General features: G+C 34.6%; 1 protein-coding gene across 1 annotated transcript; it reads left to right on the forward strand.

The window, feature by feature from the left end:
- The first annotated feature begins 54 nt into the window (after positions 1 to 54).
- LOC126733142 (protein MICRORCHIDIA 2-like) lies at positions 55 to 20004 on the forward strand. Its single transcript, XM_050436334.1, has 19 exons — positions 55 to 220; positions 329 to 577; positions 671 to 745; positions 1325 to 1359; positions 2935 to 3013; positions 3118 to 3207; positions 5534 to 5609; positions 6264 to 6342; positions 6437 to 6565; positions 6839 to 6937; positions 8522 to 8629; positions 9448 to 9597; positions 11546 to 11638; positions 12017 to 12068; positions 12152 to 12263; positions 16770 to 16947; positions 18837 to 18925; positions 19391 to 19433; positions 19555 to 20004. Exons 2-19 carry the CDS (start codon positions 355 to 357, stop codon positions 19669 to 19671), a joined length of 1827 nt encoding a protein of 608 aa, XP_050292291.1. The 5' UTR covers positions 55 to 220; positions 329 to 354; the 3' UTR covers positions 19672 to 20004.
- The last annotated feature ends 4961 nt before the right edge of the window (positions 20005 to 24965 follow it).

Raw genomic sequence — 24965 nt, forward strand, 5'->3', positions numbered from 1 at the left:
ACTTTATTTGTAAAAATATTTAAAAAAAACAAAACAAAAACAAAAAACCTTTACTTTAACTAAACAAGCTAAACGCACCGTTTCTATTTCACTTGTCCGGTTGTCCCCCTCTACACTCCACTCTTCCGTTCACTCCGGCACCGGGACTCTCTCTCTCTCTCTTCTCTCGATTGGCAGCCATCTCCGGCTTCATTCAAACTCTACTTTTCACGCAATCAAGGTTTACAAGTTCACCACTTAATTTTGCTCTTTCTTTAACTTTTATACTAAACTAATTTTCTAGGAAATGCTCCAAACCCCTAATCCTCGAAACTAATACGAATTCCAGTGACTCTTCACTCAAAGACTCCAAAAATGCCGCCCAAAGTAGAGAAAGAACCTGCCAAAGTCATTGAAGTTGATATCAGCGACGATGAAGCCAATGACGGAGTCGGAACAACACCAACCAACAACAAAACGGCGTCGCAATCCGTTGCACTCACGCCGGTCTCATCCAACAAAAACCTCGTCTCTCAAAGTTTCTGGAAAGCCGGGGCCTACGATGTGGGTCCCACCACAAGACCCCCTTTAGACCACGGTTGCATTGCTTTTCAATTATCATATTGATGATGATATTCAATTCTTTCTTCTCTATTGTAACTTTTTGTATACTGAAAAAGCTGTAATGCAGGTCAATTGGAGCACGCCCGAGTTCACCCCAAGTTTCTTCATTCTAATGCCACTTCACATAAATGGGCTTTTGGTGGTAAGCTTTATTAGGCTTTTGTTTTTAACATGAAAGTGCAATTCAATTGGTTTTTATTTGCGTAATTTATATAACTTAAAGTTGAGATTTAGCTTAATAAAATGCATGACAATGTATATAGAATCCGAAACTTGTGTTGGAATTGGGTGATTTTTAAAGTAATTTTAGTTGCTTTAGTTTATGCAATGACGATTTGTGCAACTTGACAATGTTGTTCTGAAATTTTAGCTCTTGTTTTTTTGAAATGATGAACAAATTGTGTATCACCGGAGAAGTAAAACAGTTCATATGGTTCTTTTTTTTTTTTTAGTTGTTATGAATTTCTATAGATAAGAGGCAAAATTTGGAATAGCCAATGAGCTATAGCCCAATTAAACCTTCCTCCTGTTATGATAATGGGGATGGAGGTGAGGTTTTGGGTTTAAAATCCACCGGTTGTGCGTGTAACCTAGCTTACTAATTAAAGAAATAATACAAAGAGACAAAAGTCTAGAATATTTGTATGTGAATGCTCAACATATGCAAATATTTATAACTTGATTTTTCTTGTTAATTGATTGATTGATTGATTTGTGGCAGCAATTGCTGAGCTCTTGGATAATGCTGTTGATGAGGTAACTCAAATATCATTTATGTTTTACTGTGTGACTGAAGTAGTAACTTGTAATTATCAACATCACACGATTGACTGTGTGTGAGTTGCTTTTAAAAATTTTCACAAAAGAGAAATTTTTATTAGTTAAAATTTAGCTGTGCAAAAAGAAAAGTAAATAGTTCTTATATTGTGTCAATAAGTCTGTTGGCTAATGCTTTGCCAAAAATATAAAAAATAAAAGTCTGCTACCATGTGATGCTCTGGGATTCACAATTTGTATAAAAAATAAAAATCAGCCTTTGGTCGCCAATCTATAGTTCTCTATAAAAATCTTCATAGAATTGTACTATCGTGTCTTACTCATTCCTGTTTGTAAGCCAAGCGCCTTCCATGTCTAGCTCCATAAAATTTGACCTCCTGGGAATTAGCCAGCCATAAAAGAACCTGTTATTAACCCTCTCCCTTAGCCATACAACTTGGGACTTTTGATGCTAAAAAATCTCTTCTAATTGTTCAAGTTTTCCCAACTTAGCTTTTAATTCTCTTTGATTTCTTTACTCTTGGAATGGCCTTCACTTATCTCTTTGGTGTCTATCCACTTGATATTGGTCAATATCCGGCTTTTTGGTTACTCCCACATCTCCAAATTCCTGCTTTGTCGACCTCTTCAAATCCTCCTTGTGTGCTTTTAATTTATTGACTAACACAAAATGTAGGCATTCTTGGATAATAGAATCATAGCACCAACCTCTCAATATGGAACATGAAAGGACTGTTGGGGTTATTCAACCACATATAAGATCCTCCTTCCAATGAGAGGTCAATCAGAGTTTACTCCAAAATAAATTCCAAGTACTCCAACATGGCAGAAGAAATTCACCAACCTCTCACGAGGGAAATGAACTACATTGAAGTCCCCGATTATACACCACCCCACATTCCACTCTGAAACACACTAGAAAACTCCCCAAAGTACCTCTAAGATTGTCTTCATTTGGCCCATAAATGACCAAAAACATACATGCAAACGTTGCAGCAATTATCTATGTTTTCCAAAATAACCTTGTATGGAGGGAATTTGAGAGAGTAGTAGACAAGATGAGAAAGGGGTTACATCTTTTTTAGTTAGATAGTATTAAATAAGGATATTATTACCATTTTAGAAAGAATAGAACATTACCTAGCTGTGAGAACATGGATATCCATGTTTTCATAAGAACCCATATTCCTACAAGGATGAGATTTGTTGGATCTGGATGCCTGTGAGCATCTAGATTTCCATGATTGGTTTGCAACTAAACAAGGAAAATGCCTCGGAATCCTATAGGAATTTTGAAACGTGAACCAAACGGTACATTAAAGCCAATAATGAAAGAAAAAAAGTAATGGAGATTTTTAACTGGACAGAATTTCTCTCATGTTGCCACACAAACATTTATTATTCTTTTTTAAACTGAATCCTCCATGCTTAAAAGGGATCAGTAATCTGGGTGGTATGTTTGAATTACTTAGCTGCTTAAGACTGTATTGTTTAAATTTTGATGGGAACTAACTGTTTTTTTTTTTTTTTTGTAATGTTTGGCTGTCTTTTCAGATTCACAATGGTGCGACTTTTGTGAAGGTTGATAAAATTGATATTATGAAGGATAACTCTCCGGCTTTGCTTTTCCAAGGTATGGCATCCATATGCCTACTTGTTGCTACTGTAATTATGTTCAGTGGTTTCATGCATGTGGTTTAATAACATATACAAATAGGAGACCTTTTGTCCTTTCAGATGATGGTGGTGGAATGGACCCCGCACGTATTCGGAAATGCATGAGCTTGGGTTATTCTTCTAAGAAGTCAAATACAACAATCGGACAGTGTAATCATTATGATCATCTTGTACCATTAATTCTAGCTTAATGGATTAATTTGCATAATTACATTGTCTAATATTTTTATGTTGAACTTCTGGTTCTTGTTTTTGATTGGTGTTAAGAGGCAATTTTTAGTGCCAGTGAGCTCTAGTTAAAATGAAACCTCCTTTCTTTGTAAGAGTAAGGTGGAGAGTTCATTAGTGATGTTGTGTAACTTACCCAAAAAAGAGAAAAAAATTTAGTGAGACTTTTGCATACATATATCATCAACAACAACAAGCCTTAATCCCAATTTTTTGGGGTCGGCTATGGATTCTCAATAGTTTAGTTGGGGTTGGCAACATGTATTCTTTTCCTCCATTCTATTAGACTTTTGAATACATATTCTGCCTTTTTTTTTTTTGCAAGTCACATAATCTTAAGTTTCTAATGGTATTGATTTCTTAAACACTATGGTCATTTTTGGATGTTTTTGAAAACATTTAGATACGAGTGTTTTGACAAAATCCAAGTCTATTGCAGTGAGGGATCAATGTGGCAAAGTTGACTTTTGACATTGGTGAGCAAATTGGAATGCTATATTTTTGAAGAAAGTGGCTTGTGAGTTTTGGAGAAGAAGGGGAGACATGGGAGTGTTGGGAAACTCTTCTAAACAGTAAACACTAAATAGACTTTGGCCTTTGGAGTGGTACTTTGTCTCTCTCTTGTTGGGTCAAAGATGTGCTTGTGGTGGATTTAGGTTTTGGAGAATTTTTGGATCGAGGGTTTATAATTGTTGAAGAAATGGTTATGGGTTGTGATAGGACTTAAAATTTTGGTGAATTATTTGATGCCTGTTTGATAGAAGAAAGTATGTGGGTTTAGTGGTTTTGATTGGTAAAAGAAAGATGATTTGAGGTTTTAAGGAAGAAGAAAAAGAGAGGATTTTTATGGTGTTCAGGGGTTGTATGAATAGTACCTGTGAACAACACCACAAGAAAGAGAAGAAGAGAAAGGAAGAAAAGAACACACAAAGGCCAGGATGCCTCAATGTTCAAAACACTCAACAATTTCATTAATGAACTCCATCCCTTCTTATATAGAGGTTCTTTCCTATCCTATTAGCATTAGGAGTCCTACTTTGACTTATAAATATTTTTTGATTAAAAAAAAAAAAAACTTGGACTGAAAGAAAATAAAATACTAACTTGGTTGGTTACGGTCTTTGCTGTCAATTCCTTCATTTTAAGGTCTGCTTGTTTCTATCAAGGAGGGTTTTTTTTTTTTTTTTTTTTTTTTTTTTTTTTTTGCACTTTGTATGGTTGGTCTCTGTTGATAGGATTCTTAAAAAAGAAACAATTTTGAAGATTTTAAACTCTTTGTTTCTTTGTATTTTTAATCTTATATGTGGTCTTATGGGCCATTATATATATATATATATACACACACACACACGGCTAGGAGATGGCAGAGATTGAGGAGTCCTATGACAGTGGTAGCATGGTCCCTTTTTATTTCACCTGCTTGGTGCATTTTTTTATTATTTCAAAGAAAACAATTTATGGAGTCTAGGGCTACGTGTGTACATTGTGATGTTAGGGTCTGTGGTTGAAATATACATCTTGTTTTTCCTTTTGCTTTCTAATGTATGTCTAGTGCATGTTTTTATGATTTCTGTGAATATAGTATTTTAATTGTCCTTTAAAACGAGAAGAAATTTTTTTTCTTGGAGATCTAAGCATTATTTTATGATATTTTTATCCATAGAAGTTTACCTTGTGAAAAACTGGAGATTCAAAATTGCCTTCTTTTGATAAACCAAGCACCTTTGCAATCTTGTCCAGCATTTTCAGGCACATAAAGAAGATATGAGGGAATAGGGTGCTCATATATAAATTCAGATGGTTAATACTAGTTGGCATTCCACCTACGGCTTGTTTGTGCACAAATCTTCTTCCACAATGCCTAATGTTGTATGAACTATTTCCCAATGTGTTTAAAAGAATCCTCTAAATTTTTTCCACCTCTGAAACCATTATTATTATTATTTTTTCCTGTAAAATGATGTTCCAGCAAAGGAAAGTGACATGAATTTTATATAGACTGTTCCTCTGAACAGCTCCGGGGCACATATGTTTACCAACTTAATGTCTCTAAACCCTTGCTGAGCTCCAGAAGCAAATTGAGTAACATTGCGGCTAAATCTTTGTTTTTCAGATTTTTACTATAGTTTTGTTTATTTTCCTTTTTTTTTTAATAAGTATTTTTTTTTTTTTTTTTACTTGCGTTCAACTTCAAGATCATTGTATGTTTTTCTTATTTTTGAACCAAAGGTTATGTGTTTGTTTTCAGATGGTAATGGATTCAAGACTAGTACCATGCGACTTGGTGCTGATGTTATTGTTCTCAGTCGTGCAACTAGTGCAAGGTATTTTTAAGCTTTTCCCCCTGTTTTGGCTCCTGCGTTATGCTTTAAATTCATTGAATTTTGGTCACAGGTTGTATGCTCGGAATTTTCTTTAATTGCATTCCATTATATATTGTAGTTAATTATATCACTCCAGTGGAAGGTTCAGTGAAATGTTCATTCTTTCTAAACACTTTTTTATCTTGACTTGACATATTTATGTGTTTGTTCATACGAGTGGATGTGTATGTAAGTCTGTATATTACTATTGAGAAGATATCTGCACTATCAATCCAACCTTGTATTTGTGGATTGAATTTTTGGGGATTATGGGCAACCGTATTAGCCACAATACTTCACTCAATGAATCCTACTTGAGTAGCATCTATTTGAGAAAATACAATTATGCTATGTGAGATGCATTTGATGTTCTGGTTTTATGAGTGTGAAGGTAACCTCAAATCTCTATACATTAAGGTCATGTCTTTGTATGAGCTTATCTTCCTTTAAATGTGTGATGCCTTGCTGTCAATACCATCACTTCTAGATGGTAGTATCATATGTGATTTAGCCTCTTTATTTTTTTTGGTCATTAAGAAAATTCTTTGCTGATTGCTGGAATTAAGTTTTATTCTGCTGTATTCTATGATATTTTTCTTTTTGCATGTGTTTTAGTCGAGCAACTCAGAGTGTTGGTTTATTATCCTATACCTTTTTGCGGAGAACTGGGCAGGATGACGTAATTGTTCCAATGGTGATTCCTTCTATCCTTTATGTTCAAAATTTTTAGCCTTAGCAATTAACTTCTGTTTTTAGACTTCATTTCTTTGGCCTCACTACGGTTGCAGATAGATTATGATGTTTCTGGCAATTGGGCTGAACAAATTATATATGGCTCCCAAGATGACTGGTCTGCTAACTTGAAAATCATCCTCGAATGGTCTCCCTTTCCATCAAAGGAGGAGCTCATGCTTCAGGTTCATTTTACTTCATTCAGTTTTGTTAAATTCAGACCGTATAAATAGGCTTTGTTGGAATTATTCCCAGGGAAACTAACGTTTTGTAGCATCATACCTGATTTTTATATTACATCCACAATGAGCGTCCGGCTCGCCTTTGGCTACCATGGCTGATGCTACCAGTGAAGTTGGAATAAAATATTCTCTGAGCTGTTAAATGTTGCTTATTTCTACTTATTGCATGTGTGCTATGTGCTTTCTTCGCTGACTCACTTGTTTCCCATTTTTCAGTTTGAGGATATCGGACCACATGGAACAAAAATAATAATATACAATTTGTGGCTGAATGATGAAGGCATTTATGAATTGAGTTTTGATGATGACGATGAGGTATGCTGCATTTATGCAGTGTTCTGTAATGTAATATGAGTTTTTTCTTATGGATCTGCATTAACTAGATGTTTTTAGGCAATCTGAATGGCATGAAAAGATTTAGAGTGCCTATTTGTTCTGATTTTTTTATTATAGTCAACTCTAGATGCAACTCTTGGAGGGTGTTTTTTTTTTTTTTTTTTTTTTTTTTTTTTTTTTTTTTTTTTTAATATGTAACTCTTGAAGGGTATTTATTTTTGTTTTACGGAACTTGTTCCTGTAGAATGTATTATGGATTAATAAAAATTTTATTTTTTGAACTCTTTATTTTAACTCTTGGCTTTGCTTGTTGAAGAACTCATTAATTCTCAAGTGTACAAAATCAAAAGATTAGGCAATTATTTTCTTGTGTAAGACAACCCCCCCCCCCCCCCCCCCCCCCTTTCCCCCTTCCCCCTCTCTCCCTTTGTTTGACCCAAATTTCAGTTGATTCCTTTATTATTATTTTTAGGTAGTTTCAATTGATTGCATGATTAGCCCTTACCAAGTTATGGAACAAGTTTTGATTGGGATTGATGCAATTAAGAATTTGATCTTAATCTTGTGAAAATTTCTAAAACATATGCATTTGAATCTGAATGGTCATAAATACAAACTTTTATCTACTTCTAATCACTGGACCATACTGAAAATTTATAAAATCGTAGGGGTTGATTGTTTCAAATGTACTGTGGGGCCATATTAAAACTTGGATTGAATAAGAACTGGGCAAAGAGTGTGATTTAACTACCGCTGTCCCACTGTGGTTTCTAACGTCAAGCATGCAATTTTCCATGGTATAAATATATTGATAAGTAAGTTTTGACCCCAAGGGGAGGGGGAAGGAAAAATTTTATTTATTTGTTTCAACTAGTTATCTCCGCTTCATGAGTTATGGTCCCCAGCCAATTGTGCTACCCCTTGGGGTCATGTATATTGGTTAGTTATAATATTTCTTAATGAGAAGTAGTATATTAATTCAATGGTTTTAGTAGAATAGTTGTAGGAAAAATTTTCCTGTTAATTTCTGTTCAAAAATTGAAGGGACTACAAATTTCAGTTGATGTGGTCTATAATGAGTGTTAATATTTCCTTCTCTTACCATCTTTTATATCATTTGTTTTTCAAGGTTAATTCTTCATAACCGTGATATTATTATATATGGCTGTTGATTCAAAAGGTTGATGAAGGAGCCCAAGTACCTTTTTACATGCTGCTCTAATCCTAGTTTGATTAACAATTTGATTTTATCGTTTTTATAATCCTACGAGCTTGAGAAAATACTACTAGACTGCCAATTATAGGACAACTTGGATCATTTGTAAAAACTGGGATTGTAGAATCAAGAAAAAAAAGAAAAAGAAATCTTTTGATCCTGATTGCTGTTTTATCAGCCATGGTTTTGGGTGGGGTCTATGCATGCGTGTATGTGTATTTCAATATGCTGGTTGTTTTCTTATTGTTGATTTGTTGTGGTTAATGATGTAGGGTGTTCTCATTTTGATATGTTAAATAAATTTAATTACAAAAGCAAGCATGGTCCTCATTTGATATTTGATGTAGGATATAAGGCTGCGAGATGAAGCCAGCCGTGGAAGCCTGACAAAATTAAACAAAAAAGCAGTGGAGCTTCAATCCCATATATCTTACCGCATCCGTTATTCCTTAAGGGTAACCTTTTATATTGTACTTTTTGTGTTTGGTCTCTCTCTCTCTCCCCTTTTGCCAGTGTCACTTGTTAGATTTCTTTCATAATTGTTGCTTACATATTTATTTGGCTAAAATGCAAATTATACCCTTTAAGTTTGACTGAATATTCGTTTTAGTCCTTTAACCTTAATTTCATTCAATTGAGTACTCTAAGTATCCGTTTGGGTACAGCTGAAACAGACTCAGCGTCTGCGTTTTGGTGTTTCCTTTTTTTTTGAGAACGTGCACTGGCGTTTTTTTTTCTTTTCTAGTGGGTCCTGTGCACTGTTCACGGGACCCATAAATCTCTTTTTTCAACAAAAATTTCATTAAAAATGAGTCCCACGGCATTATTCACACATTTAAAAATTATTTTGCTATGTTGTTTTCAGTTTTCAGCAAAATAAGTGATATCCAAACACACCATAAGTTTCAAATTTATTCAATTCAGGCATTTCATCCAATTCCATTAAAAAATTGCCAATAAATATGCAATTAACCAATGAAAAATTTTTTTTGAAAAAAAAAAATTCTCACATAAAAAATCTATAAATATTTTTCGTGTGTGAAAAATATTTTTTTAATGGCAATTTTTTAACAAAATTGGACGAAATTCCTGAATTGAATAAATTTGAAACTTAGTGGATTCAATTGAATGAATGTATACTTAGAGGACTGAAATGAATTTCAGTCAAACTTAGAGGATGTAATTTGCATTTTAGCCTATATATTTTCTATTTGTTTGTATCAGTTGTTTGATTCCTTCAAATTTTCTAATTTATTTATATATCTTTGCACAGGATTACGTTTCCATTTTGTACCTAAGAAAATTTAAAAACTTCAGTATTGTATTAAGGGGGAAACCTGTGCATCAGTTAAATATTGCTGATGAGTTGCAACATTCAAATGTGGTGAGTTACAAGCCCCAGCTAGGTCTGGGAACAAAAGAGGTAAGAGTTGATGATACTTAGAAGTTTTTGCTTTAAGAAAGTTTGTTACTAATCAAAAAAAAAAAAAAAAAGCCAAAAGAGGTGCAATGATTATGGTGGTAGATGTAGACAATATAAACATGGTTATTATTTAATAATTCTGGTCTCTATATGTTCCTTAATGGATAACTATCATAAGATGAGGACCCAGCCTTAAAGGAGCATCAAAATGGCATTTTAAATTTTTGGAATTCCTGATAGTTCTCCATAAAGATTTCTTAGAACTCTTGAAAATTTCATCAGAATGTCCTTTCATTAAGACAAAGAAGTGAAATAAAAATACAATATAGTAGGGTTTTTGCATCTTATTGTTAGAGAATCTAATACTGTACCTTATTTGTCATGTGATGCTCTTCCCTATATCGAAATGTGTGGACAAGTGCAAGTCATAACTTGATAATTGTTTAAGCAGTCATCCATTACATATGTTATGTCAAAGTTTTAACAAATAAAATTGGAAGTGATAACTTCACCACTTATTCATTTTGGGGCGGTGTATTTTGTGACCCTTTCTGGTGTTATGGTTGCTTTGATAAGAATGGATGTTCACTTCTATAATATACTTGGAAAGCAAAAATCTCTTATAGGTTCTATCAGTGGGAATTATTAGTCTTATCAAAAAAGAAGAATATGATAATAATGAAAAGGGTATTACAGTTTATACTCGTACTTTGTTACCTTTATTCACTATTCATGTTTGATGTTCCTTCCATCCCACAATGTATGCTCAAATATGCAACCTTACTTGTCTATAATGTTTGTCCTGGTCCAAGTATCAAACCATAAATTTTCTAAATTTCCCCACAATACTCTTCACTCATACTTTTCCACCACATTCTCAATTTTTAAGAGGGTAAACTTGGAAAGTAGTTTTGAAGATTTGAGATGATTAAGAATTGATTGTGTCTTCTTAAAAATGTATGCATTTGACAACTAGGATATGTTTTTTTATTATTATTTTTTTTTTATTGAGATCTCAAAAATTGAGGCACCCAGGTATACCGGGCGTATACAACTTGGATATTATGGGATGACTAGATTTTTATGTTTCTCACTATTCATGTTTGATGTTCCTTCCATCCCACAATATATGCTCAAATTTGCAACCTTACTTGTCTATAATGTTTGTCCTGGTCCAAGTATCAAACCATAAATTTTCTAAATTTCCCCACAATACTCTTCACTCATACTTTTCCACCACATCCACATTTTTTAAGAGGGTAAACTTGGAAAGTAGTTTTGAAGATTTGAGATGATTAAGAATTGATTGTGTCTTCTTTAAAATGTATGCATTTGACAACTTGGATATGTTTTTTTATTTTTTATTTATTTTTATTGAGATCTCAAAAATAGAGGCACCCAGGTATACCGGGCATATACAACTTGGATATTATGGGATGACTAGATTTTTATGTTTCTCACTATTCATGTTTGATGTTCCTTCCATCCCACAATGTATGCTTAAATTTGCAACCTTTCTTGTCTATAATGTTTGTCCTAGTCCAAGTATTAAACCATAAATTTTCTAAATTTCCCCACAATACTCTTCACTCATACTTTTCCACCACATCCTCATTTTTTAAGAGGGTAAACTTGGAAAGTAGTTTTGAAGATTGGAGATGATTAAGAATTGATTGTGTCTTCTTAAAAATGTATGCATTTGACAACTTGGATATGTTTTTTTATTTTTTATTTTTTTATTGAGATCTCAAAAATAGAGCATCCAGGTATACCGGGTGTATACAACTCGGATATTATGGGATGACTAGATTTTTATGTTTCTCAAGGATTTTTAAACTTCAACCTTGTGTCAAATTTTGGCCCCTCTAAAGGCACTATTAATTTGTGGAAGTTCATATTAGATACAATTCTGTTGAAGTTGAAAATTTGATTAGTCTGTTTGGTTTAGGTTACAGTGGAAACAACTGTTGGATTTGCAAAGGAGTTTCCTTCAATCCCTGTTTGTGGATTCAATGTGTACCATAAAAATCGCCTCATCAGGGTAAGTTTTGGTAAAGCTGAAGTAACCTCTCCATGTAATCCGATATGCTTGTGTGCATGTGTGTATGTGTTTTTTTTTTTTTTTTGCTTCGTTTTTGTGTATTCCTATTTTTGTTTATCTCTATGTATGTACTTATATTTATATTTGAGGTTTTAACTTTTGGATTGGTTTAAACCCGGAACATTGTTTTGTGTGAGATGCTGTGTCAAACTTGGCTGTATAATACCCTGTTGACTTAGGAAGTTGAATAAATTCATGGAAGTTCTGCTAACTTTTATGCTGTTTATATGATAAGTGGAATGTGTTTCATGCTATAGTGGGACTGTTGAGATACAAGTTGATGTTACTGACTTGGTTAGTTCTTCATATTTTTTTTAGCCTTTCTGGAAAGTCTCTGCTGATGGTTCTTCAAAAGGGAGCGGTGTTATTGGTACCCTCTTTCCCTTGATTTCTTGTGTCAAACACTTCCATTAAATTTTCATTTATTCATTGTTTTTTCCTTTTATATTGTAGGAGTTCTTGAAGCAAATTTTATAGAGCCAGCACATGACAAGCAGGATTTTGAGCGATCATCGCTGTTTATCCGGCTAGAAGCTAGGCTGAAACAGATACTGAATGATTACTGGTTTGTTAACATGTGTCTTAATTACAAATTCTTCTAAATGGTCTTTTTTTTTTTTTTTGGTTGATGAGTAAGAATATTTTATCAAAGAAAGAGGACACCACCTAGTACACAAGATGTTTGCTTATATAGCGTCAAAACTCAAAAAAAGTTACAACAGTGTACAAATTCTAACACAGTGCAGTAAGAAAGGCAAGGAAAAACAGCCATGCAATCAAACAACGCTTGTTAAAGGATCATCTTTAGATCCGTCATAGTCCTTTCCAAACCTTCAAACTCCCTATTATTAGGCTCCCACCAAATAGTCCACATAAGACATAGAGATACCACATTCGAAATGTCACTATTCTCATAGAAAATTTCCCCTTTCAACATGCTAACAAATCAAGAACTCTATGAGGCATAATCCACTATACCTCAAACAAACATAGCACTAGAGACCACAACTCTTAAGTGTATTCACAATGTGGCAACAAGTGATTTACATTCTCCCCATCCTTCTTACACATATAACACCATTCTACTACAAACATCAAAGTCGGTGTAAGTTATTTAACGTAAGAATTTTACCTAACAGATTAGTCCATGTAAAGAAAGCTACCTTAAGCAGACTTTAGCCTTCCAAATACTCTTCAAAGTGAAAGAGCCCACGTCTCCAATGTAAAGCACTTTACAAAAAGGTTTCACCTCAAATAACCCATTCTTGATAGGCCTTCAACCAAGTTGGTCTTCAATATCCCTCCTAATTTTTGTTGAATAGATGAGGTCCATAAAGGTGGTCTGTTAGAAGTATGTGATTAAATGATTAAATTTACCATATCCCAATAGTTTAAGCTTTTGGGACAACTGGTAATTTAACATGGTATTAGAGCAGGAGGTCCTGAGTTCAATCCCTATCTCTTCCACTCTACCTCCCATTAAAATTCTCACATGTTGGGCCTCACCTATTAAAAGGTAATTTCGGCCCACACGTGAGGGGAAGTGTTAGAACTTAGAAGTATGTGTTTAAATGATTAAATTTACCATATCCCAATAGCTTGAGCTTTTGGGACAATCGGTAATTTAACATGGTCAGACATATCCATCTCCCAATCATGAATAGCTCCCATGACAGTAATTTCCCAGTGCATAGATTCATAGAACCTACATTCCAACATAAATAGTCTGCCACAGCAGCCTCCTTTTCCTGAGCAGTACTATACAACTTTGGATATGCATTCTTCAGAGTACCTTCCCTGCACCACCAATCATGCCAAAAGCAAACCTTAGTTCCATGACCAATTGAGAATCTAATGCACCTGGAAAATTGACTCCACCCTAATCTAATATACTTCCATAAGCAAACACCATACCCACCCCCACCCTCCTTTGAACACCAACCACCCCATTCACTACCATACTTGCACTCGCTACTTTTGTCTAGAAAGCTCCTCTCTCTAGCAAAACACCATAGCCACTTGCCAAGCAGTGACTAATTGAATGACACCACATTTCTAACTCCCAATTCCCCTGTTGAATTGGAGAACATAGATGCTTCCAATTAAAAAGATGAAATTTAAATCCATCACCCATATCACCCCAAAGGAAATCCCTCTGCACCTTTTCAATGCGCTTAGCAATGTTGTAGGGAATGGGAAAAAGGGAAAGGAAATAAGTTGGCAAACTTGGGAGGTTACTCTTACTTAGTGTGAGTCAACCCCTTTTAGACAAATAGAGTTTCTTCCACCCTGTTAACCTCTTCTCCCTAGATTTAAATTTTGCACCCAATGGCAGCCCCAAATACTTAATAAGTGGATTGGAAACCTTACAACCAAGGATATGGGCTAAAGTGCTCCACTTCTGGTACAGCAATAGGAACTAGTCTCACGCTTCCCAATTTTTTTAACCCCCAAAAAAGCCTCAAAACACAGCAAAAAATACTTCTTATGATGAATTTGTCTGGGGTCATTAACATAAAAGATCAAGGTGTCATATGTGAATAATAGATGTGAAATCATCATTAGATCAGTAGTGTTACTTGGCACAGTAAACCTCCAAGAATTAACAGTACAATCCCAAATCTTATCCTTAGTGTCCCAAGTCCACTCCGCATTGGATAATTTGGCAATAAAGTTATTTCTCTAATGACAAGATGATGGAAAAACTTTATGTTTTTATCCCTTTCTTTAATCACGAGGCTCTTTATTTCTGTCACCAAGAGATTTCCTTTAAAACATAGTTTTCTTCAACTTCGCCAAAGTACCAACTCTCCTTGTTCTATCCTCCAAAGATGAGGGCCTGATTTCCTCCCTTTCAAAAACTGAATCTCTATTAATAACATTTTTTTTAGAAAAATACCCACATCACCAAAGAACACATTGTTCCATTTCTTTAGATCCTCCTTGAACACTCTTAACTTGCTTGCCAAAACAAAGCTCAGAGGTTAAATTTGATAGCCCTTCCACCATGTCCACACCTTGTCTACAATGTCAGCCAGTTGTAACCACATGTTTTCGAACTTAAAATGAGATTTCCTGGAATGAAACCTTCCACTATGACGCACAAATGGAAAATGATCTGAAAGTATCTGAGGCAACACATTATGGATTAGATCATAAAAATGCTCTTCCTACTCCATGGAATAAAAATATGTTTAACCTAGACTTAGACGGAGGCTCTTGAATACTGGACTTGGTGAATTTACCCCTATCAGTGGCAAATCCAACCAATCCAATTCTGAACTGAAATTTGATAACTCCCACATAGCTGTTATATGTCTTCCCTTGCCCAGTCTCTCACTAGGGCAACGAGCCACATTAAAATCGCTTTCGATACACCATGGCACTCGTCACCAACTAACACCCCCGCTAATTCTTCCCATAGACATTTTTATTAGCATCTACATTAGGGCCATACACACCAGAAACTGCGTCCATAAACTGGCCTTTGACACTCTTAACTTTACAAGAGATTGGATACTAACCTTTGAAACAATCCAGAAGTTCAACCACTTGTTTATCTCAAAGTATTAACACTCCTCCTGTGACCTCATTTGCTTCCAAATACTCCCGGTCAACAAACCTATTACCCCAAAAACTTCTCACCACCTCTCTGTGGATTACCTCTAGTTTAGTTTCCAGGCCTTCCACATCTTGAGAGCATTTCTATCTTGCAACCTCTTCTCCTTGTTATTTAGACCTCTGACATTCCATAAGATGATTTTTAGATTCATTAAGTCAACACTAAACCCCTTGGTCTACGGCCATTCACCAACTGATTAGAGCCTTGTTGGTCATAGTTCACCAATGATAATAGGGTCTTTAGTTCTCTGAGCCCCATAATTGTTGGTTTTGAAATTTGCTTTGGACACATCCCATTACTACCCCTCTGTTGCCATTTGGCCATTATAACCTCAAAAATTGTCATGACCTTGTCTTTTAAACCTTCAAAAGACACCCCCAGGACTCTATTAAATCCTTGACTTGCTTTAGAACCTAGTCCAAGGGCTTGTTGCAATCCAGCTTTTGGTAACTAGTGTTGCCCCCAAGGGAACTTAGTGGGGGTGACCTTGAGGGCATCATTGCAATGAGGCACTGACAAGTGTTTCTGTGAGGGATCATACCTATTTCAGCTCCTGGCTCAGGGGATTCCTTATACACTACAATGGCTCGATCGTCCAACTTCAGCATCATCTCTCCCTCCTTTGTCACCACTGTGATAAACCCTAGCTCCTTCGGCACACCCTCCAAAAGCCAGACCCCTGAGTCTGCCTTTTGGCTGTAAATTGCTACAGGTTGCTCCCTATCAACCTTGGTAGTGTTAGGCTGAAGGTATAGGGAATGTTAGATGATCACCCCTCCCCACAGTTCCTGTGATGAGATTCAATCCTCCTCACACGATCGACATCTTAATGGCCATTATCCCCTTATCTTGTAGAAAAGCAATGAGTGTTTTCTCCTTTGGCATGATGGTTGGATTTTTTTTCTTGTCTGTGGGGGGGGGGGGGGGGGGGGGGGGGGGGGGAGAGGAGGGGGTTGCTAGTTGTTTGGTATTTAGAATCTTATTGTGTTCCTCTTCAAAATTTGAGGTTAAGGTTGTCTACCGTCAATCAGCTATAGCCCAGTTGGACTTCCTCCTTCTATGCTAATGGGATGGAGGGGGTGTGTAATTTAACAATAACTGGGAAAAAAAAATGGGGTGAGGCTGCCTACCAACCACTTCAGAATCTTATCATGTGCTATATGTTTTGTTTTTTTGTCTTTTGTTTCTTAAATTCCTCTTTATTATCAATTGTGAGTTTTTAGGAGGGTTGGGTTTTGTATGTATGAAGCTTGACTATTATGCAGTGCTGTACAATTTCCTTCACCAATAATGTTTTATTTATGTCAATGTTGTTAGTTATAATAGATTATATCTTGCACTTATATTAACTATTTAGTTTAAATGGTCTTTTTTGAATGTCTTTGTCATCTTTAGAGTTATGAATTTGGACATTGTTTTGACTTGGTGAAATTTGTTTGGGCAAAACAGGAAAGGCCACTGTCACCTAATGGGATATCAGCCTCCAAATTTCAGATCACATCATGCACAAAAGGAACCCCTTGTTCAACCTCTTATTGGACTTGCTGCTAATGTGGGGCAGGAGGTTGTACAGCCTATTGTTAGTCTTCCAGCTAACATAGGGCAGGGTTTGAGTAATGGACACACTGTAAGTGGCCACAAAACTATTTTGAAACAGGATTTACCTGCTGTACACTATTGTTAGATGCCCAACTATGAATGATTTAGATTATTATTTATTTATTTTTAGTTTTTTTTGGTTGAATCTTTGCATCATTTAACCCCCAAAATTTTGATGTGAATGTGCTCCACACTTCTTATTTGTTACCCTAAAAATGGTAGGCCCGGTGAGATTGTGCAAAAATTTGAGGGAATCTTTTGGTACACAGGGGATGATTACCTGTTGCTGTGGACATATCTGATACTGTGTGCTGGGTACATCTCGTGTGGACATGACCCAGGCTCTCACACTATTCTTAAACCAATTAATTGTCATGGATAAATCTGCTGCCATGGTTTGCCTGAGTGAACCTTCCTTAGTGATGGTTCCACTGGGCCTAGATGCATGCTTTTCTGCTCACTCTCTGTACAGTTTGTATACATAATATTTTTAACATGGTATGTGCAATAGATTTTTTACCTAGCAAAAAAAAAGGTATGTGTTGCAATTTACAAACTAGCATTTATTAAAAAGGAAATTGTTGCAATTTTCTGTGGAAGTGGCAGCCAAAATTAATTGTCATGGATAAATCTGCTGCCATGTTTTGCCTGAGTGAACCTTCCTTAGTGATGGCTCCACTGGGCCTAGATGCTCACTCTTTGTACAATTTGTATACATGATATTTTAAATATGGTATGTTTTAAAGATTTTTTACCTATAAAAAGAAGGGTAAATTGCAAAATATACCTGAAGTTTGGGGTTGTTTGGATTTTACACTCCGAAATTTTAGAAATTTGATTTTACACCTTGAAGTTTGGTTATGTTAGCATTCGTCCCCTCTAGTTAGTTTCTGTTGTTAAGTGACACATCATCACGCTGACATGTTTTGCTTTTGCCAAATCAGCCCCAAGCGATGCTGTTTTGCCAAAGTGAAAACACAAAACTCAAGCTTAATTATAAGACACCGTTTTAGCCAAATTCCAAAGCTGCCAAACTCAAAAATAAATAATAAAAAAAACCCCATGGTTACCTATTGATATAGGGTTGCTGGATTGCTGGTGTAACTGCAGTGGCGTGGTACTAGTCAAGTAATGGTAATGGTGGTGGTGACTCTTGCGGCGGCGGCGTCAATGGGATTTCAATGGTGGCAATTCTTGTAATCTGGGAGCTTCGGTTTACTGGTGGCGTGGGTTTGGGATTTTCATTTGGGGGTGATTTGGCAAAAACAAAACATGTCAGTGCAATGATGTGTCACTTAATAGCAGATACTAATTGGAGGGGGTGAATTGCTAATGGAACCAAATTTCAATGTGTAAAATCAAATTTCTGAAACTTTGGGGTGTAAAGTCCAAACAATCCCAAACTTCAGGGGTGTATTTTGCAATTTACCAAAAAAAAAAAGAAAATGGTATGTGTTGCAATTTGCAAACTAATATTTATAAAAAAGGAAGTTGTTGCAATTTGATGTGGAAGCAGCTGCCAAAATTTGACGGTTGACCCCTCTTATTCATTCTAATAGTGTACCAATCAAACAGATGCAGTACTATCACATAATTCGCATGAAATCATGCATTTTCATTTTTCACATCTGTTCATATGACAGGTCTCTCTCTCTCTCTCTCTCTGTGTATGTGCATGAGTGTGTGGTTGTGGGTGTGTTAAATTTCAATTACTTAACATGTTTGCTTGATCTTTACCCATACCTATCTGTTATGTCAATTCTTATCCATGTGTATATATTTATAAATTTTATGTGGATGGATGGGCAATCATGCACCTCTGTTTCTGAGTAAAATTACCATTCATATTGCATTCTATGTGGTAGGTAAAATACAATATTTAATTGCGAGTCCTTGTCGAATGTCTACATATTGCAGGGTTCCTATGATCAGTTAGCATCTATGGATGGTTCAGGGCCTATTTCAGTTGATCAAATATGTGAAGAGAACATACAACTCTTCATGAGGTAAATGATTCCATATTTTATGATCTAAACGTTCAGAGGATCAGTATGGCCTGGCCTGTAATGTATGGTTAAGTTTTTCAGTCTTTCTAGTATTTATATTTCAAAAAGAAAAAGATGGGGACAGAAAGGGGGGGGGGGGGGGGAGTAAAAGCAGCATTTAACTGAGGCTTGCTACTGGAGGTCCATACTTGCACTAATGGACAATGAGGTTTTCACCCTGCACTGTGTGCTTTTTTTGTTCTTTCTAATCTTTCTTTCTTTTTTTTTGGGGGGGGCAGCGCGGGGGAGGGTTGGGCACCATGGCTCCTCTCTTTTTGAGAATCCATACATCCCTTACCAGTATATGGACAGCTATCTTTCAAATACTGGTTTATGTGTTTGATTTCTTTTGAGGCTTTAGGCTAATTGCTATTTGGCTCCTATGCTTTTGTTCTTGAACTGAAACCTGGAAACTCTTTTCTGCAGGTGTGAGGAACACATGCAGAAGGAGAATGAATTGAAACAGACGGTAGGTAAAATTTGCACTCATAGCATGCTTGTGGTTCAGAGTTGGAGGGGATGATTAATTTTTGTAAATATGAATAGATAATGTAATAGGGAATTTTGTTTGTGTTGCTGAAATGGAACAGATCGAGGGCTTGGAGAAGGAGTTGAAGGAAGCCAAAATGAAGCGTGATCAACTTTCTTTGTACCTGGAGACTAGGAAGAAGCAAAAGATTGTAGACCCACAAACTGGAGATGTTTGAGAAATTACTTTCTGAAGCACTGAGCGCACTATAAAAATACCTTACTAACAGCCTCCCCTGAATATTGTTACGTTGCCTACGTAGTTTATCAGATTATGTACAGTACACTTTTTCATGTGTAAATAGTCAAGTCTTAAGTATGAACTAGGAAACCATTTTTTGTGATGTGGCTAGCTTCTTTGAGATTAGGCTTACTTGATCGAATTGTAAAGTTTATTTCTGTTGTCTGCTCTTTCATATGGGCACAGGATTGGTGCATGAAATACATGTGGTTTGTAGTGGGGTCTGTATAATTTGTAGTAATGAAATTGCACGGTAGGATAATTTTGACCCTGCGACTTGATGACCTTGTAAAGATTTTTTTTTTTTTTTTTTTTGACAAATGACGGTGTCCAAACCTCTTTGGACCTCGTAAAGATTGAAATGCTAACAAAATGGACTCCAAGATTCTTGTATTAATTTGCTCAAAAAGCGAAATGTACCATTTTCATCATAGATTCATAACACATAATGGATCAAATGATCTTGCAAGCTTCATTACTTAGTAGATTATTTCCTAATTCAATACTTAAAGTAGTAGCATTCTCTCATCTCACATGAATGATGGATCATGGATCTAAGAAATGAAGTGGACCGAATGGACCAAAATGGATAGAATGGACTGAATTGGATAGAAATGCTATGATAATGTAACTCAATAGAAATATAGCAATAATAAATGCTAAATTTTAACTTTTAGATATTATATAGATATATTGATATTGATATAGATTAGTGAGACCAATCATTCATTCAAGAGGAGTGAGTACTACATTGTATTGTATTGTAATAAGCAATGATATATTAAGTGCCCAAAAAAAAAAAAGTAATGATATATTATATTAGAGAATAAGACTTCATTTGTTAAAATATATTTTTATATTCTAACCCAAAGTTGAAATTCATTTTGTACCATTTGGAATGGCCATAATTTTTCTTATAATTTCATAAATCAGTATAACTAACCTATTTATTTTATCTTGGTCAAAATTTTGACCTGTAAGGCCATGTACTAATCAATTCCACGAAACTCATATCATTTTGAGTTGTATAGATTAAATTTTGACGAAATTTTGGGTTGTACATATATATATATATATATATATATATGAGATTTTATGAACTTTTGTATTTCTTATACCTTTTTAACACTATAAACTTTTTAATGAATTTTTGGTTGTTAATGAGATCTCAAAAACAATGAACTTCTTATAAAGTTATTGTTTCATATATATATATATATATATATAGAGAGAGAGAGAGAGAGAGAGAGAGAGAGAGAGTAATTCCAAAATGATACTAAGGGATACAGAAATTTAATAAGGTAATAATACCACGTGTCATACTCAAGGTCGAGGAGGCCAATACAGTTCCGAGGAGTCCATACACCCAAATGGTAAAGTTGGAGAGGCAAGTCATGGCCAAGTCAATAGCACATTACCAGAGAGGGCCACACTATAGAGGAAGAACTTTAGAGAGGGGGTTAGCCTTGACATGATTGAAGGGATGGTAGTTGCCATCACATTTAATGCACCCTACCAAACTCCCTGGCAGTATTTATATGGAGAAGAGTAGAAGACCCTTCAACAGTCCTGTCTTAGTTGCCGCAACTCACAAAAGACTTGAAAGGGTATCTGATGGGACAAGCACTTGAATAGTGGCCTACATAATCAACAAATGGAGGGCCAAGATCAAGCAAAAAAGGCTATATAATATGAGAGATCCTCTAGGGATGGGGAGGAGTTTCATCTGAGAATTGAAAAGAAAGCACTGTAGCATTAAGAACTGAAATTGTATTCAAGTTTGAAAGGAATATGATCAAGAACTACCATCCTCGAACTTTGACCGAGGAAGAATTTCTTTACATAAAGCTTGCTTGTTTTTGTCTTCTTATCATCTCTCCCATTATGAGTGTTGTCCTGATCATTGAAGTCTAGTTTTCAACCCACTCTCTACAAAACTTCATTGCATTGGCCTCTTTGGACCCAAATCCATTTTCCTTTTGGGCTTAAGATTCAAAACCTGCCCTTACAGGTACATTGATAAAATATTTGTTAAACCGAAATGGCCCCTAAAATTTTTTTTTTTTTTTAGAGCAAATGGCCCCTAAAATTCATCAAAGGGATTTATTTATTTTTGTTACGTGACACCAACGAGTAATATACTAATATTAGGAAAGAAGGAAAAAAAAATCATTTATTAATTTAAATTTGACATCATTTTTATTATATACTAGTTCCAATGCCACTCTTACCACACCTCACTCCCAACTAACACTCACTTAAGATTAACGACATTGGATCTTCTTTCCCACTAACCATGAAAGTAATCATAACTCCCCACTAATTTTTTGCTATAAATATGAGAAGCTAAGGAAGAGAGGGGGGTTGTTGTTGGAAAAGTTATAAAAGAGATTAAGAGTGGAAGAAGTGAGAATTAAGCTTGTGCAATAATAGGAGGGAAAGGCAGCTCCATTGGGTCTCTGTATAAAGAACTATCCAAAATAGGAAATTCAAAGCCCACGTTACAAATAGATTGTGAGTCTAAGTGAGGGTTGGTCCATTAGCCTCACTTTTGGCATGCACAAATTATGAATGATTTCCTGATAATAATTAAAAAAAGAAAAAGAAAAAAAAAAGATGCTTTCAAGTTATGTGACTATATAAAATCTTCATATGTGAATATATAAAATCTTCATATTTTACTAAGGATTGTTAATGCTAAGATTACATGTGAAGATTTTTAAAATTGTAACAATTTGAAACAATCTTTATATTCCTTCGTACAAATTTGTATTTTTTATTATAAATATTTAGGTAATTTTTTTTTTTAATTGTTACCTTACTACCTACCTCATAAATGTATTCACGTATATGTTTTAAAGAGTAAGTTACTAATTAGGGTCTATTTGGTGAGTGAGTTCAAACTCACATTTTCACCCACACTAATTTCAAAAAACTCTAAACAACAATTCTCAAACTACTCTACCAAACACCCCCAAAAATATTTAAGCTATTAATAATTTGAATATATATATATACACACACTATTTATAAAAGGATTTTTTTTTTACTGAACTTTTATATGATTTAAAAATACCCTCTAAACCTTACGTTTAACCAAAAAAAAAAAATTTTGAGAACAATTCGATAAAAATATATTTCAAACTTCACTTAAAATGCCTATAAAATAAGATACTCTCCTACTAATCTATGTTTTCAAAACAAACTTATCCAAATTTTATAATAAAAAAAAAAATTATGACACTAAAAAAAAAAAATCTCATTGACGGCAAGTGATGAGCTTAATATATATATATATATATTCAAATTAGTCGCTAACCCATGCGATGCACGGGATAATTAAATAAAATTTATGCACATTTACCTTTATTGGTACAATCATTTGAAAACAATTCTAACTAATACCCAAATGTAAGAGACACATTGACTTACTATTTAAAGTAGCATTTTGAAGAATTATTTAAAGTAGCATTTTGAAGAATTTACACATATTGTGCAACTGAGCCTTAAAATTTAATTCCTGAACACCGCAACTCCATAAAATTCATACTAATAATAATATTTTATGATTGCACAACTATTTTTTTAAAGTGGTTGATCTCAATATTGGCGTGCATTTAATCTTTCACTAAAAGCAAAGGGAAGTAGATCATGTGCATACATTTTTATGAGCAATTTTTGGCAGTAAGGCGTAACAAATGTGTAACCATTTTGTCCTATTCCTACCATCTAAGAACATATCCTCTCTTATAAGTTGATGATGCCAAGTTTTAACACATCCTCTCCTTTTTTTTTTTTTTTTTTTTTTTTCCCCAAAGAAATAAAAGGACTTTAAAGACATGTCCAATTTGTTAAAATGCAAGTGCTTCAAGCCATAGAACGATTTAATGAAAATTGCAACTCCATGAATTGAATTTGCAAATGGTATTAACTATTGGCTATTAATGCGATTATTAAGCCGTACCACATTGAACATGTTTCTCTATCAAAATATATAAACAAACTAACCTTACAAAAGCTGAACTTTATAAGCTAAAATCTATACCGTGAGTTGTAGATCTTGAATGCTATACCATGCATTTAAGGCTTCCTACATCTGCAGAGAGAGAGAGAGTAGTTTGCAGAAACCAAAGAAAATCTCTCTATAACTTAAGAAACACAATATACTAAAATCAAAGAGAGAAAATTTTCAGAGGAAAAATATTATAGATAATTTAAAAGAATTTTGGTTTAATTCCTAAACACCGCAACTCCATAAAATTCATACTAATAATAATATTTTATGATAGTGCAGTTAGAATTTTGGTTTAATTCTTGAACACTAAATTGGAAATTGATTATATGAGTATTCAATGGTGAACAAAGTATTATGTATTAATTAATATATAAACAAAACTAACCTTACAAAAGTTGAACTTTATAAGCTAAAATCTATACCATGCGTTGTAGATCTTGAATGCTATACCGTGCGTTTAGCGCTTCCTACATCTGCAGAGAGAGAGAGAGTTTGCAGAAACCAAAGAAAATCTCTCTATAGCTTAAGAAACACAATATACTAAAATCAAAGAGAGAAAATTTCCGGAGGACAAAATATTATAGATAATTTAAAAAAAATTTGGTTTAATTCCTAAACACCGCAACTCCATAAAATTCATACTAATAATAATATTTTATGATAGTGTAGTTAGAATTTTGGTTTAATTCTTAAACACTAAATTGGAAATTGATTATATGAGTATTCAATGGTGAACAAAGTACTATGTATTAATTAATATATAAACAAAACTAACCTTACAAAAGTTGAACTTTATAAGCTAAAATCTATACCATGCGTTGTAGATCTTGAATGCTATACCGTGCGTTTAGCGCTTCCTACGTCTGGAGAGAGAGAGTTTGCAGAAACCGTGGCTTTATATTTCTTAACTTGAGAGAGGGGTAAGGTTGCTAGGGTTTTGAGGAGTTATAATGTTTTTATTTTGAGAGTTTGCAGAAACTGTGGCTTTATATTTCTTAACTTGAGAGAGGGGTAAGGTTGCTAGGGTTTTGAGAAGTTATAATGTTTTTATTTTTTAAATATTGTGCTGACGTAGAAAATTGTGGTGCCAGCAAAGGCTTCGGTTTTATATACGGTTTTATATATATATATATATATATATATATAGATTAATTAATATCCATTAGAAAATGATATATTAATTTCTCTAATAACATCTTCTATGTCAGGAAGAAGTT

The sequence above is a fragment of the Quercus robur genome, chromosome 6, assembly GCF_932294415.1.
Source record: "Quercus robur chromosome 6, dhQueRobu3.1, whole genome shotgun sequence".
Lineage (NCBI taxonomy): Eukaryota > Viridiplantae > Streptophyta > Magnoliopsida > Fagales > Fagaceae > Quercus > Quercus robur.

Excerpts from the sequence above, each read along its gene's own strand:
- LOC126733142 (XM_050436334.1), top strand. The coding sequence starts at position 355 with ATGCCGCCCAAAGTAGAGAAAGAACCTGCCAAAGTCATTGAAGTTGAT. Across the intron at positions 5,610-6,263 it reads AGTCGTGCAACTAGTGCAAG|TCGAGCAACTCAGAGTGTTG; the intron begins GTATTTTTAAGC and ends CATGTGTTTTAG. Across the intron at positions 12,264-16,769 it reads CAGATACTGAATGATTACTG|GAAAGGCCACTGTCACCTAA; the intron begins GTTTGTTAACAT and ends TGGGCAAAACAG.